The sequence below is a fragment of the Gymnodraco acuticeps genome, unplaced genomic scaffold (genome assembly GCF_902827175.1).
Source record: "Gymnodraco acuticeps unplaced genomic scaffold, fGymAcu1.1, whole genome shotgun sequence".
NCBI lineage: Eukaryota > Metazoa > Chordata > Actinopteri > Perciformes > Bathydraconidae > Gymnodraco > Gymnodraco acuticeps.
In genome coordinates this window covers 177,414-204,239 of record NW_022992301.1, presented here as the reverse complement: position 1 = coordinate 204,239, position 26,826 = coordinate 177,414, and the positions used below count along the sequence as shown (strand labels likewise).

At 42.4% G+C, this 26,826-nt stretch overlaps 1 protein-coding gene across 1 annotated transcript in view; it reads left to right on the top strand.

Annotated features, from left to right (window-relative positions):
- The first annotated feature begins 191 nt into the window (after positions 1-191).
- npepps (aminopeptidase puromycin sensitive) overlaps positions 192-26,826 on the top strand; it is a 48,558-nt gene continuing 21,923 nt past the window's right edge. Inside the window, exons 1-15 of the mRNA XM_034208070.1 lie at positions 192-536; positions 3,913-3,997; positions 4,108-4,185; positions 4,274-4,395; positions 9,247-9,354; positions 14,391-14,591; positions 14,819-14,915; positions 15,005-15,038; positions 16,399-16,513; positions 17,838-18,002; positions 18,874-18,978; positions 19,055-19,115; positions 19,202-19,311; positions 23,013-23,076; positions 24,510-24,649. Coding sequence (XP_034063961.1) covers positions 240-536; positions 3,913-3,997; positions 4,108-4,185; positions 4,274-4,395; positions 9,247-9,354; positions 14,391-14,591; positions 14,819-14,915; positions 15,005-15,038; positions 16,399-16,513; positions 17,838-18,002; positions 18,874-18,978; positions 19,055-19,115; positions 19,202-19,311; positions 23,013-23,076; positions 24,510-24,649 — 1,782 coding nt within the window. The 5' untranslated portion in view covers positions 192-239. The remainder of the gene's footprint in view (positions 537-3,912; positions 3,998-4,107; positions 4,186-4,273; positions 4,396-9,246; positions 9,355-14,390; positions 14,592-14,818; positions 14,916-15,004; positions 15,039-16,398; positions 16,514-17,837; positions 18,003-18,873; positions 18,979-19,054; positions 19,116-19,201; positions 19,312-23,012; positions 23,077-24,509; positions 24,650-26,826) is intronic.

Sequence of the window (26,826 nt, the reverse complement as noted above, 5' to 3'; positions counted from 1 at the left end):
CAAAAAAGGACTTATTTTTCATTATATTATACCCATAAATATTGTCCACACAATCGTTCCAATAAAAATGCAGCATCATAGTTTTGCAGAAATATAAAGACCATTTGTAGACATGATTAAAATAATATCTATCTATCTATGGTGCGTAAAGCACGCTGACACGACGTGATGACGTAGCGTGTCTGTTTAACGCTGTTTAACTTGAGTTGTTTGGGCTGAGAGGAGAGAGCTTTCAGTTGATGTTGCTTCTCCTTGGCCGCAGGGTTCCGCTGTCACTCTACAGACTCACTACCGGCTGTCTTGCATCCTCACTGCCGAGCTCCGTTCTGATCAGCTCTGCACTCATAAAACTCACAGCGATAACAAGAGTTACACACAGCACCGTCTTCGTTAGCGGCCAAAATACAGGAACCATGCCCGAAAGGAGGCCCTTCGTGCGGTTACCAGCTGACGTTTACCCCGTCAACTATGGCTTGTGTCTGAAGCCGGACCTGATCGACTTCACCTTTGAAGGGAAACTGGAGGCGGTGGTGGAGGTAAGTTGACCCCGAGCGTCTGGCTTCTTACATGGATGGATTTGTTTGTGTGAGGATCATGTTATGTAATATGACCAGCTAACGTTAACAGAAGCGAGCTAATGTGCTGTCTTCAAGCAATAACGGGCAAACGGTTAGCCGTTAGCATCAGTAGTAGCTTAGCGTAACGTTAGCCGTTAGCTTGTGTTAGCTGGCAGTTGCTAAACTAGCTAACCGTTTATCGGCAGGCTCAAGGTGGCTGAATGAGAGCAATGAATGGTGAAAAATAACGTCTCGATATTTATGCCATAAGCTAATCGAAGCTAGCTAGCACAACAGTCCCAGGCAGACTTGCACTCTCATGTTAGCTAACGTTAGCATGCTAACAAGCGCTTTGCAGTGCGCTTAATGTGTTTCAAGATCAGTTTGTTGTTCGCCAGGAATGTTAACCCCTTGTTACACCAATGCATTGCTCTAAATCAGGATCGGTTTATCTGCCATCATTTTTTAAGTTGTTTACTAGCCTACTAGCATCTAGCTAACGCTCAATAATGTTTGCTAAATCATGGCAACATGATGTAGCCCCCTCCCACCAGAGGTGGGAGAACTACTCAGATCTTGTACTTGAGTAAAAGTACCAGAGGGTAGGAATCCTTTTTTCAAATGACTGCATTCAAAATGTTACTAAAGTACAAAAGTATTAGCATCAAAATATACTTAAAGTACCAAAAGTAAAAGTAGTCATTCTGCAGATTGGCAGAATAATATATATATGATACGAATTGATTATAATTATTGATGCATTATAGCTGGTAAAGGTGCAGCTAGTTTGAATGACTTTGGATACTGCAGGGTAGCATGTGCATTTTAATTCAGATATAACTGAAGTATTATTTAAGTGTTGAATATAATTAAAATGTATATGATACCACAATGTTTGTAGTGTCCGAAATCGCAACAAAAAAAACCCGGCAACTTCTTATGAGCGCAGACAAACATCCCTGTTTTTGGCTTTGTTTTAATGCGTTTTTTAAATCAGCCAACAGTAAATGTTGGTGAAGTAGTTTATCACATGAACACTGTATCCTTCAAGTTATCACAACCATTCAAATTCAACACATCTGGAGACACATCGTCACAAAAATATAATTTGAAAAGTGAATAAAGCTGTCAAGTAAAAGTGGTGAAGATAATGGTACAACACTTGCCTTTGTTTGAAATGTATAAAGTTGCATGTAGTACTTAAAATGTATATTTAAGTACAGCACATGAGTTAATGTACGGAACTATCTGCAAATAGTGAGTGTGCCTAATTAGCTACTTTTAAAGCAGCACAATCTTTACACAATCTTGACAGTAAATGTAAGGAATGCACACTGTTCGTTTGCGTTAGTTGACTCAAGGTAATAGGTTAGTGAGTCCCTTGGGTTCCCGTTGGATTGTTGCAAAAGTGCATGTAGATGTAGCTACTGTGTAACTAACGGATAAAACAAACATGGCTCACTTTGCATTTATTTCAGCAAGAGTTTGTGCGTAAAGTCTACTGGCACCTGTCCGCAGGGCGTCGTGGCACCTGTCCGCAGGGCGTCGTGGCACCTGTCCGCAGGGCGTCGTGGCACCTGTCCGCAGGGCGTCGTGGCACCTGTCCGCAGGGGGTCGTGGCACCTGTCCGCAGGGGGTCGTGGCACCTGTCCGCAGGGCGTCGTGGCACCTGTCCGCAGGGGGTCGTGGCACCTGTCCGCAGGGCGTCGTGGCACCTGTCCGCAGGGCGTCGTGGCACCTGTCCGCAGGGCGTCGTGGCACCTGTCCGCAGGGCGTCGTAACACCTGCCTTTAACACGCCTGGCTGTAGTCACTCACTCTGCTGCACACATTATCAGAGCAGTCAACGCGCAGCGCAGCATTTGATATGGTCGACATGTGCTTGCTCAAATAAGTATTTCTGTGTATGTGACACCAAATGATAAACAACTCAACATTAACAAATGGAATATCATTGAATAGCTACCCTAACACTGATCCCAAGTAACATGAGCCACGTTTGAAACGCAAATGCCAGAATGTTTTGCCTGACCAACAGTCAATAACCTACAGATAAACAGTTCCAGATGATATCAAATAAATCGGCAGTAAATCCTCAAACGTGAAAAGCTTACTTTATTAAAAAAGTAAATTTGTATTTATCACAACGGTTAATGATTAGTTTTCTGTTGACTGAGCTATTGTTTTTAGCAATAAACTAATAAAGGGTTGGCACTGGATGTTTTTGAGAAGTGTGGCTTTTTTTGTTAAATGACGAAGCAAACAAAGGGATGAGGAAGTTTTTATTTAAGTTGTTTTATCAGTAGCAAGAATCTTATCTCCACATCATATGCTAAATAAAAAACCTTAGGGCAGGACATATTCAAACATATATTAGACAAACCGTAATAATTAAAACATCACATTTTGAATCAATCCAAACATGATGTCCTTGTGTTGATCACTAAAAGGCATGTTCTCAAGTCTTATTGAGTCATCCTGAAGGTTTCTTAATCCTGTGATTGCTAATAGTTATAAACTGTCCTCACAGTTTGGTTTAGTAACACCCTGATTACCTGCTGTTTGCACAAAGTCTGTGTAAAATACAATGGAGCGGAAGAATCTCTAAAACGTGGCCCATAGCCATTTGTCCAGCATGTTTTATAATTACTGCCCCGCTGTGTCGGCCTCAAAGTGTCTCAAGCTACAGCAGCAGTGCCACAAACTGTGAATGTCACTCTGATAAACTCCTAAACGGCATCGCTTCCACTCAATAATCTGTGCAGTCACATCCACTGTTTTCACATCACAAGGTAGAGGCCCCATAGTCTGCCTTCCTCTTTGTTTTCTCCTTTTCAAACCCCGCCTGGGTCGTCTTTGGGACCCGAGCCCTTTAGCCTCGGTAGGTTTACTGCTTAGTAAGTCGATGTGTTCCTTTCTCTGCTTACTAGTCTTTCATGTTGAAAAACCAAATACATTTTAATCTAGTCAAACAAAACCATGCTCCTTTACATACTGAGGTGATGCTGCTTACATTGGACCTTAGCACTTACTTTCCTTAAACCTAATGAAGTGTAAAGTGTGTTTGCAATCCTCACAAACACCTTTTATTTAACTGTGGAGTTTTAAAAGTGTTTTTTTAAATTCACGAAACAGCTTTCAAGTTGTATCTGCACTGCTTTCATAATAAATAGATGTATCTTTCCAATGTGGCTTCAAAGTGCTGAATTAGCAATTCAAGCTAATTCTTTTTTATCGTGTGAATTTGACTTTGGAAAAGGTGTAAAAAGGAATCTTCCCCAAGCAGATAGGGATTTGAAATAATGCCACAGCAGATATTTTCAAAGTATACATTATGCTGTTCTATGTCAATACAGGTCACACAAGCCACAAATCAGATAGTGATGAACTGCGCTGACATCGACATCATTACAGCTTCCTTTGCACCGCAGGGAGGAGAAGGTGAGGCTCAGGCTTTCTCCCTCTTATGTTCTTAATCGACACCATTGTCATACATAAAAACGTTAATCGAAAAAGGAATATTCCATGGTCTTTTTCTTCTTCTCTTTTAGAAATTAATGCAACCGGATTCAACTATCAAAATGAGGATGAGAAAGTCACCCTGTCATTCCCTAGCGCTTTACAGAAAGGTAAGACATGACTCCACTTGTCGTCTGCTTTTGAATCATCATTCTGTCATTAATGCAATGTTTCCCCCTCTGGTTATTCCCCCCCCAGGCGCCGGCACCTTGAAGGTAGACTTTGTCGGGGAGCTGAACGACAAAATGAAGGGATTCTATAGAAGTAAATATTCAAACCCTGCTGGAGAGAGCCGCTACGCTGCCGTCACACAGTTTGAGGTAAGCTGAAAACCAAAAGGCAACGGGATATTTTCTCTTTTTGGGAAAGTTGCTTAACCCACTACTCGCCTGTGGTGCAACACAGGAGCCTGTGATGGTGAAATGACTAATGTTCCAGAACTTTCCTAGAGATCAGGAGATGTCTCAAATGATAATCTATTTATACTAGGGCTGCACCATCTGGTAAAATAACTTATTGCATGAAATTGCTTTGAGATATGGTATTGTTATTGAGGGGAATGTATCATTCTACATAGGCTGAACGATATATCGTGTCATGGCGATAACCGCGATATTCACACCGCAGGGCCGTGCGGTTTTATTCTTTTTTTTTTAATGCCAACGCACTTTAGCACAGAATTCAAAATAAAGATACCCTTATTACTTATCGAAACTGCACATACAATATATCCGATTAAAGCTGAGACTCCACAGATTATTTAAGTATAGTATCATCACTAAGCGATCCGATCTCGCGACAGGGGAAGCAAACACAGACATCACAACACGTACCTTTACGGAGCTTTTACGGGAGATCGTCTCACCGTAGCTGTCAATCTGATCAAAAGACGTGTTCAATGGCATTAAAACGAGAAAAGACGCGGCTGAATCGGTTGATCCATAGGTTGATAATGTGGCGTTGAAGCAATTGTTTATAATCCATAATTCCATTTTTATGTAAAAATCCGAGCACAAAAGTTAGCTGCTAATGGTAGCCACCAGAGTGGCTGCAGCTTCCGGTTTTGGCTACGCGTCACACTCACTCCTTATTTGTTCATGTGTTGGTGTGTGGAGAACTTCCCCTCGATTCCATTGGCTCTAGCGGTTATAAAGAGATTTCATTCGTCAAAATCGACCAAGGGGGGCCAGAGATATGGAAAATCCACCCAAATGACCCCAGAAGTGTTTGTTTTTTTGCTAAATCTGTCTTAAAAAGGTCAAATGTCACTTGTTTTGCATCAATCTTGATACAGGGTACTTATTATATGTTGTACTTTGGATTCCTAAAGCTTTTAGTCTACCTTACCATCATCCAAGGTTAGTTTTCACTATAAGTAAAAAAGAATTTTTGGACAGACACTATAATTCACAGTTTTTTACTATGTTCAATCTGAATTTTCTTTAAAATAAAAAACATCTATATTGATTCTGACTTTTCTACATCCAACTCACAGGTTTATCATTACTTTGAGAAACAAGATTATTCATTTAACCCTTTTAGAAGGGAAGATATGGTCCTTTGTTCTGGGAATGTCATTTTCGAGCCTGAGACCGGAAAAACAGGCTCAGGGCTTAAGTAGGTGAATTAACTCAAACACGTCATGTTACAATTATTTTGCTGCTTGCTACAAAAGGAAAACTCTCATGTCAGGAGTACTTGAGTGATTGACATGCAGGCTCTGCATGCACAGCAAACCACCAATCACAATCATTCTTGATCAGATCACAGCAGGCCCCGCTAGTTTGCAGACCATCAAAACACGGGTAAGAAATGAGCGAGGCACAGGAGGACAATACCTTCATCCGGTTAAATATCGCTAAAAAAAACGCAATATATATCGCAGGGGGGAAAAATCGCAATGTCCGTTTTTTTTCCAATATCGTGCAGCCCTAATTCAAATGACACGGGAGGCGTGTGGGTTAGTGCGTTGGTGTTGGGCTCAGGGGAGCACAGGTTCAAACCCCACTGCAGTCAGCATGTCGTTGTGTCCCTGAGACCTTTCACCCCAAAGTGCTCCTGTGGGGATTGTCCACAGTATTGAGTATGGGAGTCGCTTTGGATAAAAGCGTCTAACATGTGACATGTGATTCAAATGATCTTGGTCTGTACCAAAACAATATGCAACGAGTCTATAGTGACTATTTGTAGGATGTAACATCGCTGCAGTTAATTAAACCTTTAACACATATTGTGCTTTCTCCAATTTGAGTATTGCACTAGTCAGTTTGTAAATGTTGATTGATGGTGCAGCTCTAATTTGTGCATATGGTTTAAAGATGCAACTGTGTGTTGACATGCATTTCTGTCAAAGCCAGACGGGACTGATTGCTGGGCTTTTATTGGAACCTGCAGAATATCCACTCTGTGAACTTCACAGGTTGTATACCCGAGTCAGTGCACACTGTGAGGGAAAGCTATGACGGAGGGTCTCCCGTTAGTCATATCCATGTTTATAAAGTTGTGTCCAGAGGTTTTGGTTTCCATTTATCCTCCCGACACGGACTTGACTTGGTCTGAGAAGAAAGTGAAGCTAAACGCAAAAAGGGCTGCCAGTTTTTTCTTGTAGTTGTTTACTCATTTTAGAAAATACAGTGGCAGGTTATTACCTTAACACATGTAGTGTGGCTCCACTGACAGCGGCTTAAAGGCGGAAGAATGCCTGAAATGTAGTGGTAGGAAGTGTTGCCTGACTTTTATTGTGTTACACTCGATTGTGCACACAAAAGTGAAAAAAAGGAAGTCATGTGAAGAATAAAAGAACACGGAGAAGCCCAAACACAAACTACTTTAAGCTTTACTTAAAGACACACTTGGCCAGTTACTGCTTGAAGTGGGCGTGCTTGTTGGTTTCGATAAGAACAATTATTAGAGGGAGCCCCCAATTCCAACTTGTATAAGGTGCCATTTTAAGAGTATTCAGGCGGTATTTGACAATGACTGAGGGTTCAGCCAAACAGCGAGATAAATCATTCGAGTAACTTCTCACCGCAATTATTGTGTAGTTGCTTGTTCACATTTTGTTATTAAATACACACTGATATTGCACAATACACACAGGAAGAAGCTTTAGTGACTTGCACTGACTGCTCACCAGCAGGTTGAAACTGAAATCCCCCTTGTGGGATTACTAAAGTATTATATATTATTATTCTTCTTGACACTTGCGTTGAGGGAGATTATAATGGAAGCTGTTTCAGGCTGCCACATGGAAGAATAAAGGAGTATTTTAAGAGTCTTTTATTGATTTACCACAATCTACTAAACAACCTACTCAGACTGGTTGGTAGATGAAATCGTTGGCTTCATGCGTTTCATTTGAACAATGGCTCCAAAAGCCGCCTTCAGTAGATCTGCTTTGAAAACAGCTGACGGGGTTTTAACCTGCTACAGATAAAAAAGCTCCACTATAGTGCTGTGACAAAGGGAAAGAGAGCAGCTGCTCACACAGCAAAATGACAGCCTGTGTCTCTGACTCCTGAAAGGACACATGTAAGTGAAATATCAGAGGTCTTTAGGTTGGCATACATGTCTCTTTCAAATTGCCTCCCAAATAGTCACCGTGTCCTGGTTAAAGCAACATAGTTATTTAGTGTTCAGGCCCCCCTAATCACACAGGGAGGTCAGAAATATGTCTTTATAATCTGAATAAAACAGCCTATACATTTGGTGGTTATGTCTATATTTATTTCTATCGTAGAATTCTCATCTAGTTTAGAGTTTATTTATTCTTGTTGGATTTCAGCTTCCCGCCAACAATGCTCATGAAAGGTCGAAAAATAAAAAGCATGCGTGGAAAAAAAGATGAATCGAAGACAGAGAGAGAGACTGCATAATTACAAATATTGGGGTAAAATATACGATAAAAAGAAATATATACATCTGTGCTAGAGAACATTCATAACTTCTGTTGTTTTTCGAATAAGCTTTGATTTTCTGTTATCATACTTTATCACCTTATATATACAGTCGATGGTTATCTCCCTAAAAGCTACAAAATTGGCACAGGCTCAATATATCAAGTATCAGATCGGACTCTAGACACGTGTAGGGTTCCAAAGGGGGGGAAAATATCCGGTAAATTTCCATGGGAAGTTAAGCTGGGGAATTTAGCTTAATATGGAATATTGGGAATTGAGGGTAATGTAATCGAATTGTATCATTTTATTTTTGAAATGAGCCGTTGCGACTTCCGACTGATTTCGATAGAGCGGGTCACATGAGCACAGCCCTCTGTGGATGTCAGCATGCAAGAGAAAGGTATCTGAGGAAAATCCTGTTTTCCAAGTAAAGCGGGAGAAAGAATATGTTTTCACTGAATTCAGGGTAAACCACCACGTTGAGGTGTTTGCAGACCTTTGCTGTAATGAAAGTACTTGCACTACTACTAATTTGTGTGTGTTCCAAGTGAATCTGCGGCCCCCTGGTGGCCAGTGCATAAATGATGTGGCCCCCACCACCATCCAAGTTGCCCATCCCTGCTGTAGGGGGTGTGGTCTCAATAGCCATGCAGTGTGCTATGTGCATGTGATTGAGGAATGGCATCTGTTTGTTTTAGTCAAGATTAAGCTAAAATGACTTTCCCCAACTAAATTTAATTTCCCTACGAAGAGCCAACCTTCAATTTAGAAAATTCCCAGTTTATTCCCGTGGAAAGTTTCCATCTTTGAAAATTCCCGGACTTTTGCAACCCTAGACACGTGTACAGTAATTGCAAAATAAATGACCCGCACCTTAAACAGGAGTGTAGTAATGTATACTTTTATGTTTTGGATATGCATGATGAATATACAAGGTCGTAACCTGGTAGTAAAACGTATAGAGGTGAGTTTTATCATTAATCAGAAACTGCTTTATTAGTGGTCTAAGTAATATGAACACATTTGACTATCTCGAGTCCTACATTTGTATATTTTTTCCTTTTGTTCAGGTGTGTTTTCTCGAGTAATCTCCACTATGCAAACATAGAGGATGTTTGCATAGTGGAGATTACTCGATTACTCGTCCAACTCTCCTGTACCTGCACGTCTAGGATGCATTCTGAAGCAGTTAGCTGGATCTGAAACGGGTCTTGACTCATCTAAACACCCAGTTTGTCTCTCTTTCTCTCCCCCCCCCCCCCCCTCCTCCAGGCCACTGACGCTCGCAGAGCTTTCCCCTGTTGGGATGAACCCGCCATCAAAGCCACCTTTGACATCACTCTGATCGTTCCCAAGGACCGAGTAGCCTTGTCAAATATGGTACGTTGTCATATGTTCCTCCCCCCTCTGAGAAACTCCGTGTGTGTGTGTGTGTGTGTGTGTGTGTGTGTGTGTGTGTGTGTGTGTGTGTGTGTGTGTGTGTGTGTGTGTGTGTGTGTGTGTGTGTGTGTGTGTGTGTGGAAAGGATCAAATGATTCCAGCTGGTTGGAGGGATGTCTGTATTTATTGCTTCTGTAGCCAGTAACAATTTCACACAACTGTTATTCTAATGCGTTCCCTCCTTTTCTCTTCATTGCTTACGTAGTAGAAAGCAGACAGACGCTGCATATTTGATCCCTGGCTAATGTTATGTTTAACCCCACGTGACACACGGCTACTGTACATGTGCAATGAGTTTCTATTTTTGTCAATGGAAGACCAATTCTCCTCACTAAGAAAACAGGCCTTGTGTGATATTTAACTGAAAGTGTTTGCAGCCAAAAGAAAAACATCATCCAGTTTGTTTGTTTCTTCACACTCCAGGCTAATGCCGTTTATCTCGGTGGTGACGATAAATCTTTCTGATGCCTGAATATTAATGACATGCGTATTCTTAGTCTTTAAGTAATGTGCATCTTGATGTGTCAACAACAGACTTTTAAGACAAATAACCCACATTTTAAAACGCATACTGATTATAACGGACAGATTGCAGACGTGTGTGTGTGTGTGTGTGTGTGTGTGTGTGTGTGTGTGTGTGTGTGTGTGTGTGTGTGTGTGTGTGTGTGTGTGTGTGTGTGTGTGTGTGTGTGTGTGTGTGTGTGTGTGTGTGTGTGTGTGTGTGTGTGTGTGTGTGTGTGTGTGTGTGTGTGTGTATATAAAAAAAAAGGAAAAAAAAGAGAGCACCGGGTCATTTGAAAAAAAGACGCATTTGCGTACCAACATTGAGAGAGGAAGATATTTGCGAGTTGCATATGAACTCAGGGCCGGCCCGTAGCACTGGCGTTATAGATGTTCGCCTCGAGGTGCTGCGCTGACAGCTCTGGGAGGGGAAAAAACATTTTTGGGGGCTCTTCCTAATTTTCGGCCTCAATGTAACAATATTCATAATTAAGTAAATGTACACCCTTTTCACCCCGGTTACACGTTTCATTCGCCCTGTGCGATGGGCGCTGTAAGTGGGGGATGTTGGCTTATCTGGCGCCCGCAGCTCACAGCCAAAATGCGAGGGAGAGAGGGAGAGAGGGAGAGAGAGAAGGGCGCACCGCCCGCTGTTGTTATTAGAATCTGGTGCTAGCTGCTCTAACGGATATAAGAAGAAGATGTTTCTACAATGATGTGGAGGGAGAGTCCTCTCCAGTCAGACTGAGAGGCTGATAACTACAGCTCAGTGAGGTAAAGGACTCTTGAGTGTTTAGATAGTTCACTTTAGTCTAAGTTCAAACAGTTTGATCACAATTTATGTAAACACATATTTCCTCCTTTATAATTATTGGGATAAACAGGTTTGAAATCATTTCAATGTATACTATAGGACAGTAACCAAACATATCCTTTAAAACTGGAGAGATAAAAAAGAAATGCATAAATAAATGTTAAGATATGATATGAATGAACAACACAAATAAAATAAGTTTCATTTGTTATTGGCTATGGGTTATTGGTTATGTTCACATACTTATTTGATTACATCCACTTGTCTAAGATGACAACAGAGACTTTCGACCCAAAACCAGCAGCTAATCACAGACTCAACCAGAGAGGAAGTAGTAGGCCTCCATCATCAGCTACATGTCTGACAGAGAGGAAGACAGTGAGGAGAACAGTCAGGAGGGGAGTGATGACAGCTTGTAGGATTACTGGTCGTGCTAATGTTGTCTTGTGTTCACCTCTGCATGTGTGTTCTGTGTTCACCTCTGCATGTGTGTTCAGTGTTCACCTCTGCATGTGTGTTCTGTGTTCACCTCTGCATGTTCTGTGTTCACCTCTGCATGTGTGTTCTGTGTTCACCTCTGTGTGTGTGTTCTGTGTTCACCTCTGTGTGTGTGTTCAGTGTTCACCTCTGTGTGTGTGTTCTGTGTTCACCTCTGTGTGTGTTCAGTGTTCACCTCTGTGTGTGTGTTCTGTGTTCACCTCTGCATGTGTGTTCAGTGTTCACCTCTGTGTGTGTGTTCTGTGTTTACCTCTGCATGTGTGTTCTGTGTTCACCTCTGTGTGTGTGTTCTGTGTTCACCTCTGTGTGTGTGTTCTGTGTTCACCTCTGCGTGTGTGTTCTGTGTTCACCTCTGTGTGTGTGTTCTGTGTTCACCTCTGCATGTGTGTTCTGTGTTCACCTCTGTGTGTGTGTTCTGTGTTCACCTCTGTGTGTGTGTTCTGTGTTCACCTCTGTGTGTGTTCTGTGTTCACCTCTGCGTGTGTGTTCTGTGTTCACCTCTGTGTGTGTTCTGTGTTCACCTCTGTGTGTGTGTTCTGTGTTCACCTCTGCATGTGTGTTCTGTGTTCACCTCTGCATGTGTGTTCACCTCTGCATGTGTGTTCAGTGTTCACCTCTGTGTGTGTGTTCTGTGTTCACCTCTGTGTGTGTGTTCTGTGTTCACCTCTGTGTGTGTGTTCAGTGTTCACCTCTGCGTGTGTGTTCAGTGTTCACCTCTGCATGTGTGTTCAGTGTTCACCTCTGCGTGTGTGTTCAGTGTTCACCTCTGTGTGTGTGTTCTGTGTTCACCTCTGTGTGTGTGTGTTCTGTGTTCACCTCTGCATGTGTGTTCAGTGCCGTGTGTCTGGCAAATAAAGACCCCCTCAAAAGTTACGGTTTATTTCATTTTAAGGATGAGCACCAAGCAACATCTCCAGGTGCTCCTTTGAGAACCAGGGCAAAAAAGTGATGTGCACCCCTGGATATAAATATCAGCAAATCTCATAATGACCAAAAGGATGTGATCCGGTCTGCATCGGAGTCTGGTATCTTTTCCGCCTCTTTGCTATAGTCCAAAGAAAAAGAAAAACACACCAGGGAGTTGCACTAGGTGGCATGTTGCTTTTTTACATTGAACACACACACACACTCTCTATCTCTCACTCACTCTCTCGCTCACTCTATCTCTCACTCTCTCACTGGGTCCTTCTCACTTCGATTAAATGAAATCCTTGCGTCCCTCACTTGCATCGTTTCCCTGCGACTAGTCCCTCCCACCAGGGAAGCATGGAGGGACGCAAGGAAACCACGAGAAGCAGGGACGTCCTTTCCTCCGGAGCGTCACGTGAAGCGACGTCCGTTTGTGATGACGCCGCACAGCTGATCGTCTGACAGCAGCGCTGTCCCGTTATTGCCACACACACCCCCGCCACACATTTACTGACACTAACATTTGTATCATCTGTTGTAGACCCCAATAAATAAAATCAAATAAGAACTCATTCTCAAAAAAGATAAACGCCATTCTTAAAATGTATAAACGAACATTAGTTGAATTAATATTGATTAGAGTGCACAATAGAAATAAATAATTGAGAGAAGAAAAAGAGATATGTTATCTATCAAAACCCAGTTAGATTAACATTCATTGGATTGCACACTTTGTGTGTTTGTGTGGATATGTAGCATATTAACATTTCAATAGCACTTAATGACTGAATGGAAATGACAATAAATGAAAATGTAAAACGAAAAAAGCGATCATGAAAATGTTTCCAACAAATGAATAAAATGATTTGTGACCACTTTGTTGTTCAGATATATCACATATTTGTAACTAAATGATACATGAATTGAAACAAAACACGGTATAAACTGAGGAGTGACTCCCGTGAGGTTCATGTGTTTTCTTCACTCCGCTGGGAAACTGCTCTCATGTCAAGAAGCATCAGATCAGTGCATGCGCTGCATCGTCCAATCAGTGAGCGATACACAGTAAGGGGGCGGGGCGAGTGTCTGAGGATTTCATCGGAGGATGGTCTGGTAGTTCCTCGGTTATAGCTCCTCCATGATTGCTCCTCGCTCCTCGATCCTCTGGCAGAAATAAGGCCATTGGGACGCTACTCAAGATGGCGCAGACAAATCAACTTCCGGTGAGACCCAGGAAATGAAAAATAAGAGAAGTGAGAAAGGGCCCACTGTCACTCACTCTCTCTCACTCTCTATCTCTCTCATTCACTCACTCTATCACTCACTCACTCACTCACTCACTCTCTCTCATTCACTATCTCTCTCATTCTCTATCTCACACTCTCACTCACTCTCATTCACTTTATCTCACTCTCTCACTCTCTCACTCTCCCTCTCTCTCATTCACTCACTCTATCTCTCACTCACTCACTCACTCTCTCTCATTCACTATCTCTCTCATTCTCTATCTCACACTCTCACTCACTCTCATTCACTTTATCTCACTCTCTCACTCCTTCACTCTCTCACTCTCCCTCTCTCTCACTCTCTCTCTCTCATTCACTCTCACTCCCTCTCTCACTCACTCTCTCACTCACTCTCTCACTCCTTCACTCTCTCACTCTCTCTCTCATTCATTCTATCTCACACTCACTCACTCACTCTCACACACACACACACACACACACACACACACACTGTAAGTCCCACATAAACCTTCCTGCTGGCACACATACTCACTCAAGTAAATGCAGATGAATCCTCTGCTAAATGTAGTCCCATCGATGCACCACTTCCTCCTGTGAACTGTATTTGCTTTAAGTTGAGAGCCGCTGGGCTCAGAGCCGCAGACGGAGGAGGTTACAGGCAGTCTTTGAAAAAGAGGAACTCAAATATTTGTTTTGTTTTTTTCATGGTATTTTTGCTCATGGGGCTTTAGAATTGTAATCCGTTTTGCATTATACAACGTCACTCTTTGCCAGAAAGAGGAAATATTCAGAAGCTTTTACTCATGATCTGCTACAAAAGCTCCTATTAAACACAAAGCCTCACTAATATATTTATTAGAAATGTCTTTTTCCATGCTATTTGTATTTAGTTTTTTTTATTATTTGTCGCATCGTTTGAGGAGCTCGCGTCATAAGATTTTCATTGCCATTTCCACACGTTAGCTTGTGACATTAAGACCTTTGAATCTATTCTCTCCCTTTTGCAGAATGTCACTGAGCGAAATCCATATCTAGAGGATGAGAACCTGGTGGAGGTGAAGTTTGCCACCACGCCCATCATGTCTACGTACCTTGTAGCTTTTGTCATCGGTGAATATGATTTTGTGGAGGCCCAGTCATCGGACGGCATCACGGTACGCGTCTACACGCCTGTCGGGAAGTCAGAACAAGGGAAGTTTGCGCTGGAGGTGAGAACTTGGTCCATCCCTTTTTTTAGAAAGACAGCTGAGCTTGTTGGTTTCACCTTTGCTCTAAGAATTATACAAATATGATTAGAGGTGTAGAGAAATAGACAGTTAACTGAAATGTATGCCAGCATTTGACGATTAATTCTATGCTGAATTGTTGAATCCGCCTATCCCTTTGTGTCCAAGTGACATCTTATTCTTAACATGGCTTTGTGGGTTTTTTGCAGGTTGCTACTAAGACCTTACCTTTCTACAATGACTACTTCAATGTTCCTTATCCACTGCCTAAAATCGATCTAATAGCTATTGCTGATTTTGCTGCTGGTGAGTGTCAATTGAATATTCAATCATTTTTCATCATTTCCACACAAAAAAAGTTGAAACTAAAATGCGTACGTCTTCCTCCCTCTCAGGTGCCATGGAGAACTGGGGCCTTGTGACCTACAGGTACACTTCCATTCCTCTTCAAGACATGGCAACTAAAGCTTCCCTTGTAACGTGTTTCTATGGATTTATTAAACGGACTGCAAGTGCCCAGCCCTAGCTTATTAAGCCATTGTCAAAAATGTTGTTGAATTGAAAAATAACTATCAAGTTGATTCTGTTTAACGTAATATTGAGTAACAGTAATTCAAATATTAGTTTCATAATGAGTTCTCATGTAATACTAGCCTATTGGCACTACAGTATGACAACAGTCATGTTATATGTAGATAAAGGGAGTCAATACAGTCTTTAATATTTGCTCCAGTAGTCAGTCAAGATAAGGTTAGAATATCACACGTAGCTATTTTAATTACCTCTCAAACTACCTAAACTAGTTATAGATGTGTTTAGTTTTACTCTCGGGTCACTCTGGATCCGCGAGCTGCATGATACTGACGGGCTGTCAGGAGATGGGGAGCGCTCCGTTTATTATTCCCGTGTTATTATAAGTTACTCTACACTTTTGAATAATGTAGTTAATCTACTATAATTAGTTTGTTTAATATCCAATCATATCAATTTGTTTTATAGCTCAATAAATAACAAAGAAGACCTTTGACCGGCACTTTTCTCATTTTGTCCGGAAGATTTAAACTTTAACGGACATGTTGACCGGGAACTCTGGCGCATGGGTTCCTTCCGGTTCCCTCGACGAAAAAGCAATGCAATTTCATAAATCTATGGATCATAAATCTATCGATTTAGATTTACGATTCGAAAATTATAACAGTAGGGTAGACATGTGGAGATTATCCAACTGAACAAAACGTGATCCGTCTCTTAAATGTGTTTCAACCAAAGACCTTATTTCCAGCTATTTTCCAAAATCCTATGGAGAAATTGCGTTCGTTTTTGTGGAAGGAACCGGAAGGAACGCATGCGCATCTTACTTCCGGGTGTTAGGACGCGTCACTGCACCACTCTATAGACCTACGTGATTATCATGAATCCTGGGGAAATTATCCAAATAAACAACAAGGAACTTTTGCTTTTAATGCAACTCTAATCTGTAGTTGTGCAGCTCCGTGTCTCATTGAGAAAGCAGCAGTTTGTGTTCTATCTTGCAGGGGAAATAAGTTATTTGTGCACGTGTGTCTTATTGGGTGACAGCTCTGATGGGTTTTTAATTGCTTCCTGGTTAGCTGCACCACCTGTTAGGTGTTCAGATGGAAAGTGATTAGCATCTACTGCCTCCTGCCTCTCTTAATAACCATGGGAGCAGCTGAAGTGCACTCTGGGTGTTTGACGTCTAGAGGAGGCGTCGACCTTCAGCCGGTCTCCATGTTAACCTCCACTCTCTTGTTTGTTTTATTTCTTCCAGGGAGACGGCTCTGCTGATCGACCCCAAGAACTCCTGCTCGTCCTCCAGGCAGTGGGTGGCGCTGGTGGTCGGTCACGAGCTCGCTCACCAGTGGTTCGGAAACTTGGTCACCATGGTAAGACTCACTTACACATGTACATCTTTTTAGAGGCTTTGGACATAAAAGTATATTATTGAACTGGCATGAAAACAAAACGTAAAATAAAAAAAGCACTAGCTGAAAAATATAAGATTATAATGTTCTTTTAAGTAGAGAAACCAGGGACATTATGTCATAGTACAGTCTTATATTTTTTAAATATAAAAACTGAAGAAGACCTATTTTGAAAAGTCAATATATACTATTATAAGTTGTGTTTGTAACGTTAACATTTTGTGTAAAGCTGTTCAAAAGGGTAGTTAGCTTCATTAAGCAAGCTCTCTCTGTCCTGTTAGTCTAATAAATAAACTCACAAATTATCAGAAAGGGGAATATTCTTATAACTAGGGATGCTCCGATCGGCCGCCTAGTGATACTCACTCTCTGCCGATCGATCGGTGCTCTCTATAAATGCTGCTCAGGAGAGCCGATCACATGACGTAAAATACATGACACTTTTCTCTGTGCGGCAAAACAAGCTCGCCTAAATGGCTTCACCGGTCTGGCAGTATTTGAAGGTGTCCGAAAAAGACAGTAAAATAGCGGAATGCAACGTGAAGCAGAAATCCTGCAGCTCCGCCCGCTGAGACGGACCGGTGAGCGGAGCGAAACACACAAGAGTTAGACCTACTTAGCTATTTGATCTACCTCTGGAACTAAACTAGTTATTATAAATATATTTATTCTTCACTGTCGGGTCACTCATTACTGGATCAGTGAGCTGCATGAGACGATACTGACAGGCTGTCAGGAGAGAGAGAGAGAGAGGCTTCCGCTCATTTCTCCCGTGTTATTCTCCAAAGTTAATGTAAACTTGAATAATGAACTTCATTTGAATGTAATAATTATGTTGGTTGTTGTTTGTGGAAGCTCCAGTGAATGAGCTTTAACTGAGTTTTACACATCACTTTAAATGGAAGATCCCCATAGGCCCCGCCCACTCGATCGGATCGGCGATCGGTATCGGCCGATGCTGATTCCGGCAATCGGCCCCAAAACTGGCGATCGGAGCATCCCTACTTATAACGGTTTTCCTCACCGTACAGTAAAATGCAAACCAATAACTTGCCAAATAAAATGACAGAAACGCACAAAAACAACAACTGGTGTACTCAGCCAATCGGCGATACCCGATATATTCAATCAAATACCCATGCCTAAACTGTGCCGTGTAATATTTGTGAAATAGGGACAATGTAATACACGTTAAAAACCTTGGTAATGTATGAGATCATATTTTAGGAAGGGAACTATTGTGAAGGTCTTTGAAGACACCCTGCCTTCTTGTGTGTTTCATCAGGAATGGTGGACCCATCTGTGGCTCAACGAGGGCTTTGCGTCTTGGATCGAGTATCTGTGCGTGGACCACTGCTTCCCAGAGTACGACATCTGGACCCAGTTTGTCTCCGCAGACTACACCCGCGCCCTGGACCTGGACGCTCTGGACAGCAGCCATCCCATCGAGGTGACCTTCAGATTCACCTTATTAAACAAAAGCTGCTGCTGTTTCAAAGTGCTCAGTTGCTAAGCCTGGGTCTGCTATTTTGTTTCTATCATTATTTCAAGATTCAAAGGTTTTATTATCATAAGCTACAGTGTAGAAATGGCAATGAAATTCTTCTGACCTGAGCTCCTCCAACAATGCAACCTATATAATAGAATACAAATAAAAGAATAGTCCATTTATATTTGTTTTGTATCACTTCCGGCCAGCGTCACCTGGGTGTGTTAGCCTGTTCAGATATATGGCCTTTTCTATGACTTAGTTTGTGAGGATTGTCAGGTGCTGCTGTAGAGATTGCTTTTATTATTTTATTTATTGAACATCTTGAAACGACTTCAGCACGAGTGTGTCCTTCTGAGTGTGTCAGTTAAAGACTAATGTAGCCTTTGGTATTAGTCGCTTCATAGTCTGTCTCCTACTCGTTGGAAATAGTGATAATGATTTATGATACCTTCATCTCAATACATCTAATTTTAACTTTTTTTGTATGTAATAATGTTTGCAAAATAGAACACACATGGATTATTTTGGAAGTTGTATTATTTATTGAGGTTGAATAACAAGGTATATAATACGGTACACAACTGTAAAAAGGTTTGCAATCTCCTACTACACAAACTCGATCGGGTCCAGAGTAAACACACTGAATGGTTTTTCATATTTAAGATGTTTTTTTATATGGCAAATAAAACACTGTATAATGGTTCAGACCTACAATTGTAAAAGCAGAAAGAGACAAAGACTGTGATATAGACATTATTACATTAAAATATCTTATAAATAGTTGTGTTTGTTGAACTGATTTCTGTTTATTTGATGTTTTGTGCTCCAGGTGAACGTGGGCCACCCGTCAGAGGTGGATGAAATCTTCGACGCCATCTCCTACAGCAAAGGAGCGTCTGTGATCCGCATGCTGCACGACTACACAGGAGACGAGGTTTGTTCTCCAGCACTTTGATATTCTCTCTGGTATTCTCTTCATCAAGGTTCACCTCTTACTCTCTCTTTTCCAGGACTTTAGGAAAGGAATGAACGCCTACCTGTTGAAGTTCCAACATAAAAATGCTTGCACAGGTAAGTAAGGAATTCACTCAAATTGAAACTACCGCGTGAATCGATTTCTAAGTGTCCTAATCCCTTTGACTCGTGTTTGTCCACAGAGGACCTATGGGACTGTCTGGAACAGGCCAGTGGAAAACCCATCGCTGAAGTCATGAGCTCGTGGACCAAGCAGATGGGCTTCCCCATTATAGAAGTGGAAGAGGAGCAGGTGAGCGTCACTGGACAGGAGCTGTTTCACCTGCATGAGGGCAAACCATGGATGTATAATAAGAAGTGGATAGAGCGTGGGAGGCGGGGCCGCGTTCATTCCTATGAGAGCTGCTCATTGGCGCATGAAGACAAAATGGCCCAACTTTTGAGAGCGAAACGTCACGAAAGTAATCATATAATCCGTTCTTATTGTGCATCCATGGGTAAAGATGGGGGCTTGGGGCAAACGCTCTCAATATTCATCATTTTGTTCTCTGGCTGAACTGCTGGTTTGAGGCAATAAGTCAAAGTCAACTTTATTCTCAATCTAAAAAATATGTTTGTACACACAGAAAGATCGAAATGTGAAATGTTTCCCACAGTCCCGAGGTATAAAAAAACTCACATTTAAAATGCAAGAACACTCAATAATTTACAAAATAACCATTTACTTCAAGTAAGCGGGATATATATAATAAAGATGATGATGACGGGTGATATTTACTGGCCCTTTGAGTATAATGTTAAAAAGTAATCTGCTTTTTTTTTTTGGGCCGGAGTGCCTTTATTCCAGAGAGGGTGTTAAATTGAGAGATAGAGGGGAAGACATTGCCTGAAAACTTCGACGGGCTCGGGTTTCGAACCCACCTACTAGCTGCTGTAGTGAATGATTAGATCATTTCACCTAAATTAATGAAATGATGTTGATGGTTAAATCAGCTTCACATGTTGGCCTACTGAGTTCTGAACTTGCCATTTATGCGGCTTTCACACCAGCGCTTTTCCCTTTCTAGCTCCGTGCTAGAGCTTTTCTGGTTCAGCTCGGGTTTCCCTTTTCTGCTCCCGCTCTGTTCACACCTATGGTTCACACCACACAGAGCTGGGGTGGTGCTGCGTCATTGCCTCATCGTTTGCATCATGACGTAACCGTTTACGTGCCTGCTTCATAAAAGCCAAACCGCGCGGAAATCCCTCACATCGACAACAACAACAACGGCCGATTGTATTGAAGCGCTGTTCTCTTTGGTTATCCTCTTACAAAACGAAATGGAACGCAAGGGACGACTTTACAAGGGACGACTTTACAAGGGACGACTTTACAAGGGACGACTTTACATGGACGACTTTACAAGGGACGACTTTACAAGGGACGACTTTACATGGGACGACTTTACATGGGACGGACTTTACAAGGGACGACTTACAAGGGGACGACTTTACAGGGACGACTTACAATGGACGACTTTACATGGGACGACTTTACAAGGACGACTTTACAAGGGGACGACTTTACAGGGACGACTTTACAAGGGACGGGACACTTTACAAGGGACGACTTTACAAGGGACGACTTTACATGGACACTTACGGGGACGACTTTACAAGGGACGACTTACAAGGGACGACTTTACATGGGACGACTTTACAATGGGACGACTTTACAAGGGACGACTTTACAAGGGACGACTTACATGGGACGACTTTACATGGGACGACTTTACATGGACGACTTTCAAGGGACGACTTTACAATGGGACGACTTTACATGGGACGACTTTACAAGGGACGACTTTACATGGGACGACTTTACAGGGGACGACTTTACAAGGGACGACTTTACAATGGGACGACTTTACATGGACGACTTTACAAGGGACGACTTTACAAGGGACGACTTTACAAGGGACGACTTTACATGGGACGACTTTACAAGGGGACTGGGAACTTTACATGGGACGACTTTACAAGGGACGACTTTACAAGGGACGACTTTACATGGGACGACTTTACAAGGGACGACTTTACATGGGACGACTTTACAAGGGACGACTTTACAAGGGACGACTTTACAAGGGACGACTTTACATGGGACGACTTTACAAGGGACGACTTTACATGGGACGACTTTACATGGGACGACTTTACATGGGACGACTTTACATGGGACGACTTTACATGGGACGACTTTACATGGGACGACTTTACAGGGACGACTTTACATGGGACGACTTACAAGGGACGACTTTACAAGGGACGACTTTACAAGGGACGACTTTACAAGGGACGACTTTACAAGGGACGACTTTACAAGGGACGACTTTACAAGGGACGACTTTACATGGGACGACTTTACAAGGGACGACTTTACATGGGACGACTTTACATGGGACGACTTTACATGGGACGACTTTACATGGGACGACTTTACAAGGGACGACTTTACAAGGGACGACTTTACATGGGACGACTTTACATGGGACGACTTTACAAGGGACGACTTTACATGGGACGACTTTACAAGGGACGACTTTACTTGGAACTTTACAAACATCACATGCGAAATGCAAGACTTCTTTGCGGTCTTCAGGCGGTTGATCCCGCCCCTGCCCCCGCCTCGATGTAAGAGAGACGTAAGCGGCGCCGCCTCGTAGCTACGGAATCTTGCTTGCTAGACCGAAAAATGTTTGGAGCTGGAAACGAACCGGATTCCGGAGCTAAGAGGCGGCGCCGCTGCGGTGTGAAGAGGAAAAACCGGTACTTTTCAGGCTCTAGCTCCGAGCCGGACCTGAAAACGCGTTGGTGTGAAAGGGGCATTAGATCTAGAAAGGCCTTGGGGCTATGTTTGATTTAAGTAAACACAATATATGCACTCCACTATGCTCTTGTAGTATTTACTGTATCTGAAGCTCTTAATTATGATTGCTCATATTTCAAGCCATCTTTTTCCCGGCCCCTTGCTTTGGATCATTTTCATCAACCGGCCCCATTCCAAACTAATTGAATAGCCCTGATGTAGAGTGCAAATGGGAGTGCAAAATTGTCCATAGCAGTGTAAAAGTGACTGGTGCTGGATTGTTTGTCTGTGTGTAATCTATCTACAAGACCTCTTTCCTAGTTACCAAACAGTCATTATAATATGCACCTTGTTTTTATTTATATATAGCACATCTTGCATTTCTGGTTGGATACTAACTGCATTTCATTGGCTTGTACCTGTACTTTGCTCAATGACAATAAAGTTGAATCTAATCTAAACCAAAAGAATGTACTAGCAATCAACCAATACAATTGTATTTATATAGCCCTGTTGAAGTAATCAATCACCCAACTTGCCTTGAGACTCCAGGTATGATGCATGGAGTTAGACGAGCCTTTGATTGCAGTCCAAACAAAGGGCTCCATATCGGCCTCTTGTAAACAAATATAATAATAAATCCATTACCTTAACCTGGAGCACAATAAAGGGAATCAACTGAATATATAAATGGGCAAAAAAGAAACAATTCACCATATTTGATATAAGAAATGTTGGTTCCTGCAAGCCAGATATCACACATACTGTATGTCTCAGGGGCTTTACAGTGTGTAGCCATCTGCCCTTTGACCCTTGCAGTAAGAAGGAAAAACTCCCAAAAAACAACAACAACTAGTGTGGGCAAAATGCTTTAAATCCTCAAGGAGAGGAACATAGGAGGGATCCTTCTCACAGGACGGACAGATGCTTAATAGATGGCATGTGTAAATTAAAAAGATCATAAATATACAGCAAAGCGGCGCCAACACATTCATAAAAAGGTTAGCATCAGGCAGGGCCAGGGCAGCACATGAAATGCTGATCAGAGAGGGGTGGTTAAGTATTTGTCTGGTGGCTTGTTCTAATTTTTTTTGCATTTCTTGATTATTCTTTTTACTCAAACTAACCGAGACGTTTGTTTGCAGCAAGGAGACGACCGCATTGTGAAGTTATCTCAGAAGAAGTTCTGTGCCAGTGGACCACACAGCGGTGAGTACACAGACGCCACCAAGTGTTTCTTAGACTCAAATGATTTGCCTAAAACACCGGACACGGGGTTGAACTCTATATTCAATTACATATAGAACTATCATTATTTATTTGATACTGTGTTAAATTTAACTCGTGTTAAATTTGAAATGCTTTGGCTACTGTTTAGATATAGGTATACATGTTTAGACAACAATTCACCCTATCCTCTTTATGACTGGTGCTATTATGTCAGTGTTCTACGTAAGGGATGACGTGCAGCGAGGCGGGCACTATGGGGAAAAGAGCACCCGACAGGCAGACCAGGAGCCAAGCGGAGTGATCTTGATGAGCCTGAAGGGTGTTCTTTTCCCCATAGTGACCAAGTCGCTGCACACTATCCCGCTTATCACACGGTCAGACACTAAACAAACTAACGACTCGACTCCCAATATTAATTGAAATGATTTTATTGACTTAAAATGATCGTATTTCTTCCGCTAAGAGAAAAAAAACTCCGTTCCACGGCGCACCGACGGCTGGAACTGCGACAACAACAACTTTACGGCAGCACTGGCCAACTCTGTTCAGTTTCTGATCCACTAACAAGTCCCTAAACTCTGCAGAGTTCACACCGTGTCCCTGTTAGTGTTTACGTCCTCTCTGCCTTCGTCTGGGGATTTATCTGACGTCCAGCACTCCGTCTTTTACCCTCTTTTACTTTCTCTTTCTTGATCCTCCTTAGCAACGGCAGGAACTGCTTCGATAGCTTTTTTGTGGACCTTTTTGATTTCAGATTTGAAAACATCGCTGCTTGCTTTAAAAGTAGCACAATTCATTATGTCAAACCTTGGGAAGTATCTAGATATCCCTGCCCTAATGCCAAAGTGACTGCACACTGAATATGTGTCGCCGTTGGATGTCTATGTCTGGACCGCTGCGTAAAAAGGAGGGTTTCTGCCCGTTACTTCTCCGCTGTTTTCTTGTTCCAGTGTGAAAAGCAAACTGGATGCAGTTTGCTTTTCAGCCAAACTGTATACAGTTAAATCGACCGGACTTCTTTCTGCAGATGTGAGCGTCCTTAACAACGGTCAATAAATCTGTCTGTTCTGGATTAACAACGTGTCACGTGTTCTGAATTGACCAATCAGAATCGAGTATTCAACTAAGCCATGTAATAATCTTGTATTAAATGACACTATAAACAGAGATCCATTTCTTCTAATACACTATCCCTCTCCGCAACTCTGTATATTTGTCCCTTGTATTTTTGTCTTTACTTGCTCTTGTATATCTTCTATTTCTACCTCTCCTCTTATTTCCTCTTTTCTTTCTCCATCTATCTGTAGATATTTGAGTTGTTGTGCCGCTGCACCTGAACTCCCCATCTGATGACCAATAACGTTTAATGTTTCTGACTGCTATGCTGTTGTATCTCTGCCTGGTGTTGGCAGGTGAGGATTGCCCCAGCTGGATGGTCCCCATCAGTATTTGTACCAGCGAGGACCCAACATGCTCCAAGCTGAAGGTTCTGCTGGACAGAGCCGAGACGACCATCACTCTGAGCGGCGTCCCCACCGAGCAGTGGATCAAGGTGAGGGCGGGTCACAGTTCCTCCATCGGGTGTTTAGGTTTCCAGCAGTACTCTCCTGCAATCATGGACTCACTCACTGATTCAAATGTTCTCTCCTGATACCTACATTCAATCAGAATCAGGTTCATCACCAGGTAGGTTGACACGTACGAGGAATTTGACTTGGTGTTGTGGTGCAAACATAAAAGTCAGTGTTTCCCCTAGGTTTACTGCTTTGGGGGGGGGTGCTTAACAAACATTAAAACACAGGTAGAGAGCCAACCAAGTACTGATCCAATACTCAGCATAAAGCCATTGTTTGTACTAATTTTAAGTTTATCAGTTTGATAGATCTCTAACTAATTAGTGAAAATGAAAGTTAGAAGGAATTGTTTTAAATACTTTTCAGTTGCTTTTCTCCTTAATATTCATGAGATCACTTAGCTTGTAGCTTTTGCCTGAGGCTGCAGACATATTTGCATCAAAGGTCAAGTAAACCTTTAAGCTGGCTAAACATTTCACTTCATTCAAATAAAGTTAAACTTTGACCAACGGGGAACAGTTTCCAGTGTCTTGAGCTGAATGAATGAGTCATAAGGGAGTCGGTCTGTTTTCATCTCAGGCTGGACTTCCCGTTTGTAAAGTGTCATCAGACTCTCTCAGACTGCTGTCCTCTTCCTCACCCCGTCTACTAATACTGGCTGCGTTATTTGGCCTTATTACCCTCTTGCTCATGCTTCCCCTGCGCAAAGATATGTTGGTCAAGCGGCTAGAATAGCATGCTGGCTTCCATAATGCAGAAGTACATCAGTCATTTTGGCAAAAGGCACTTTACATTCTAGATATCGGGACATACTACTAAGAGGCAGTATAGTCGGTTATTTTATATAATCCTTGATTCTGGTCATTCAGGAGTGTAAATGAGGCAACAACATGAATGGTCGTGTTCCATCTCCTTTGGGTTTAACTTGCAAATTGCCTCCGCTGTTCTCGTAATAGTTGTCATTTGAGTCCAGAGGGACGTCCTTTTTCCTTTTCGTCATTTCAAGCGATAAAAACTCGATCTTCAAATGACGTCAAGACGCCCCTCTGGCGGAAACGCTGGTGTCATTTGAGTCCAGTGTACAAGTTTAAACCAGTTTGATGTAGATTGAAACTGGCTTTATGTATCATGACACATCTTGACAAACTACAGCAGCTCACATCCCCGTCCTGTGCAGCATGTATCGTATTAGTGATAATCGATATGACAACTGGATTAAGATAATATTATGCTGCTATAAATAATAGTAGTTCAGTTTAGTGAGTCTCAAAGAAAAACTGCTCCAACACGCAGCAAGGGGAACGTCTTAACCTTCTCTCCGCTTGGTCTTCTTAAGTGTTTGTTGGCGGCCTGCTCGGAGTGCATTACATTCACAGGCTCTCTCTGTCTCATTATATTCCCCTCGGGAACAGCTGCTGAGGAAAGTTTAATACCTACTTGTAAAATGTGGCACACTGTTCGATGTCTGGCTTCGCACCAAAGCAGTTGTTGATGAACTCTGTTTACTAATAAAGACAGTGTAAAGAGAGGGTTGGAAATGGGTTGAGGTTTACAAATGGACTGCATTTCTACAGCTGATGTATAAATAATGCCTTGAATACTCACTGCTCCAATCAGTGTTTCCGCCAGACCAGGGCTGAGAGGGCGTCCCCCCCGAGAGCGGGGGAGGGTGTGACGTCACGTGACTTGAACTTTGAATTGAGCTGTGACTTATAGATACTATCTCTTTACGTAGTCTCAGTTTCGCCGCGGCGAGGCTCCGGCGCTCGCAGTTCACGCGCATGCTCCACTAGCACCCCCGCCCCGCCAAGGCTCGCCGGCAGTACACTTTCCGTCACAGGAACACGCTTTGCCGGCGGCGAAAAGAATCCCACCAGACTCCTTTGCCCCTCCAACAGAGGGATGTCCTTTTTCCTTTTCGTCATTTCAAGCGATAAAAACTCGATCTTCTCTCGAATTATTATTGTTTTCGGACGCCCTCGGCTCGAGTTCAGGGCGTTCCGAGCTGAATAAGGGCGTCAAATGACGTCAAGACGCCCCTCTGGCGGAAACGCTGGTGTCATTTGAGTCCAGTGTACAAGTTTAAACCAGTTTGATGTAGATTGAAACTGGCTTTATGTATCATGACACATCTTGACAAACTACAGCAGCTCAC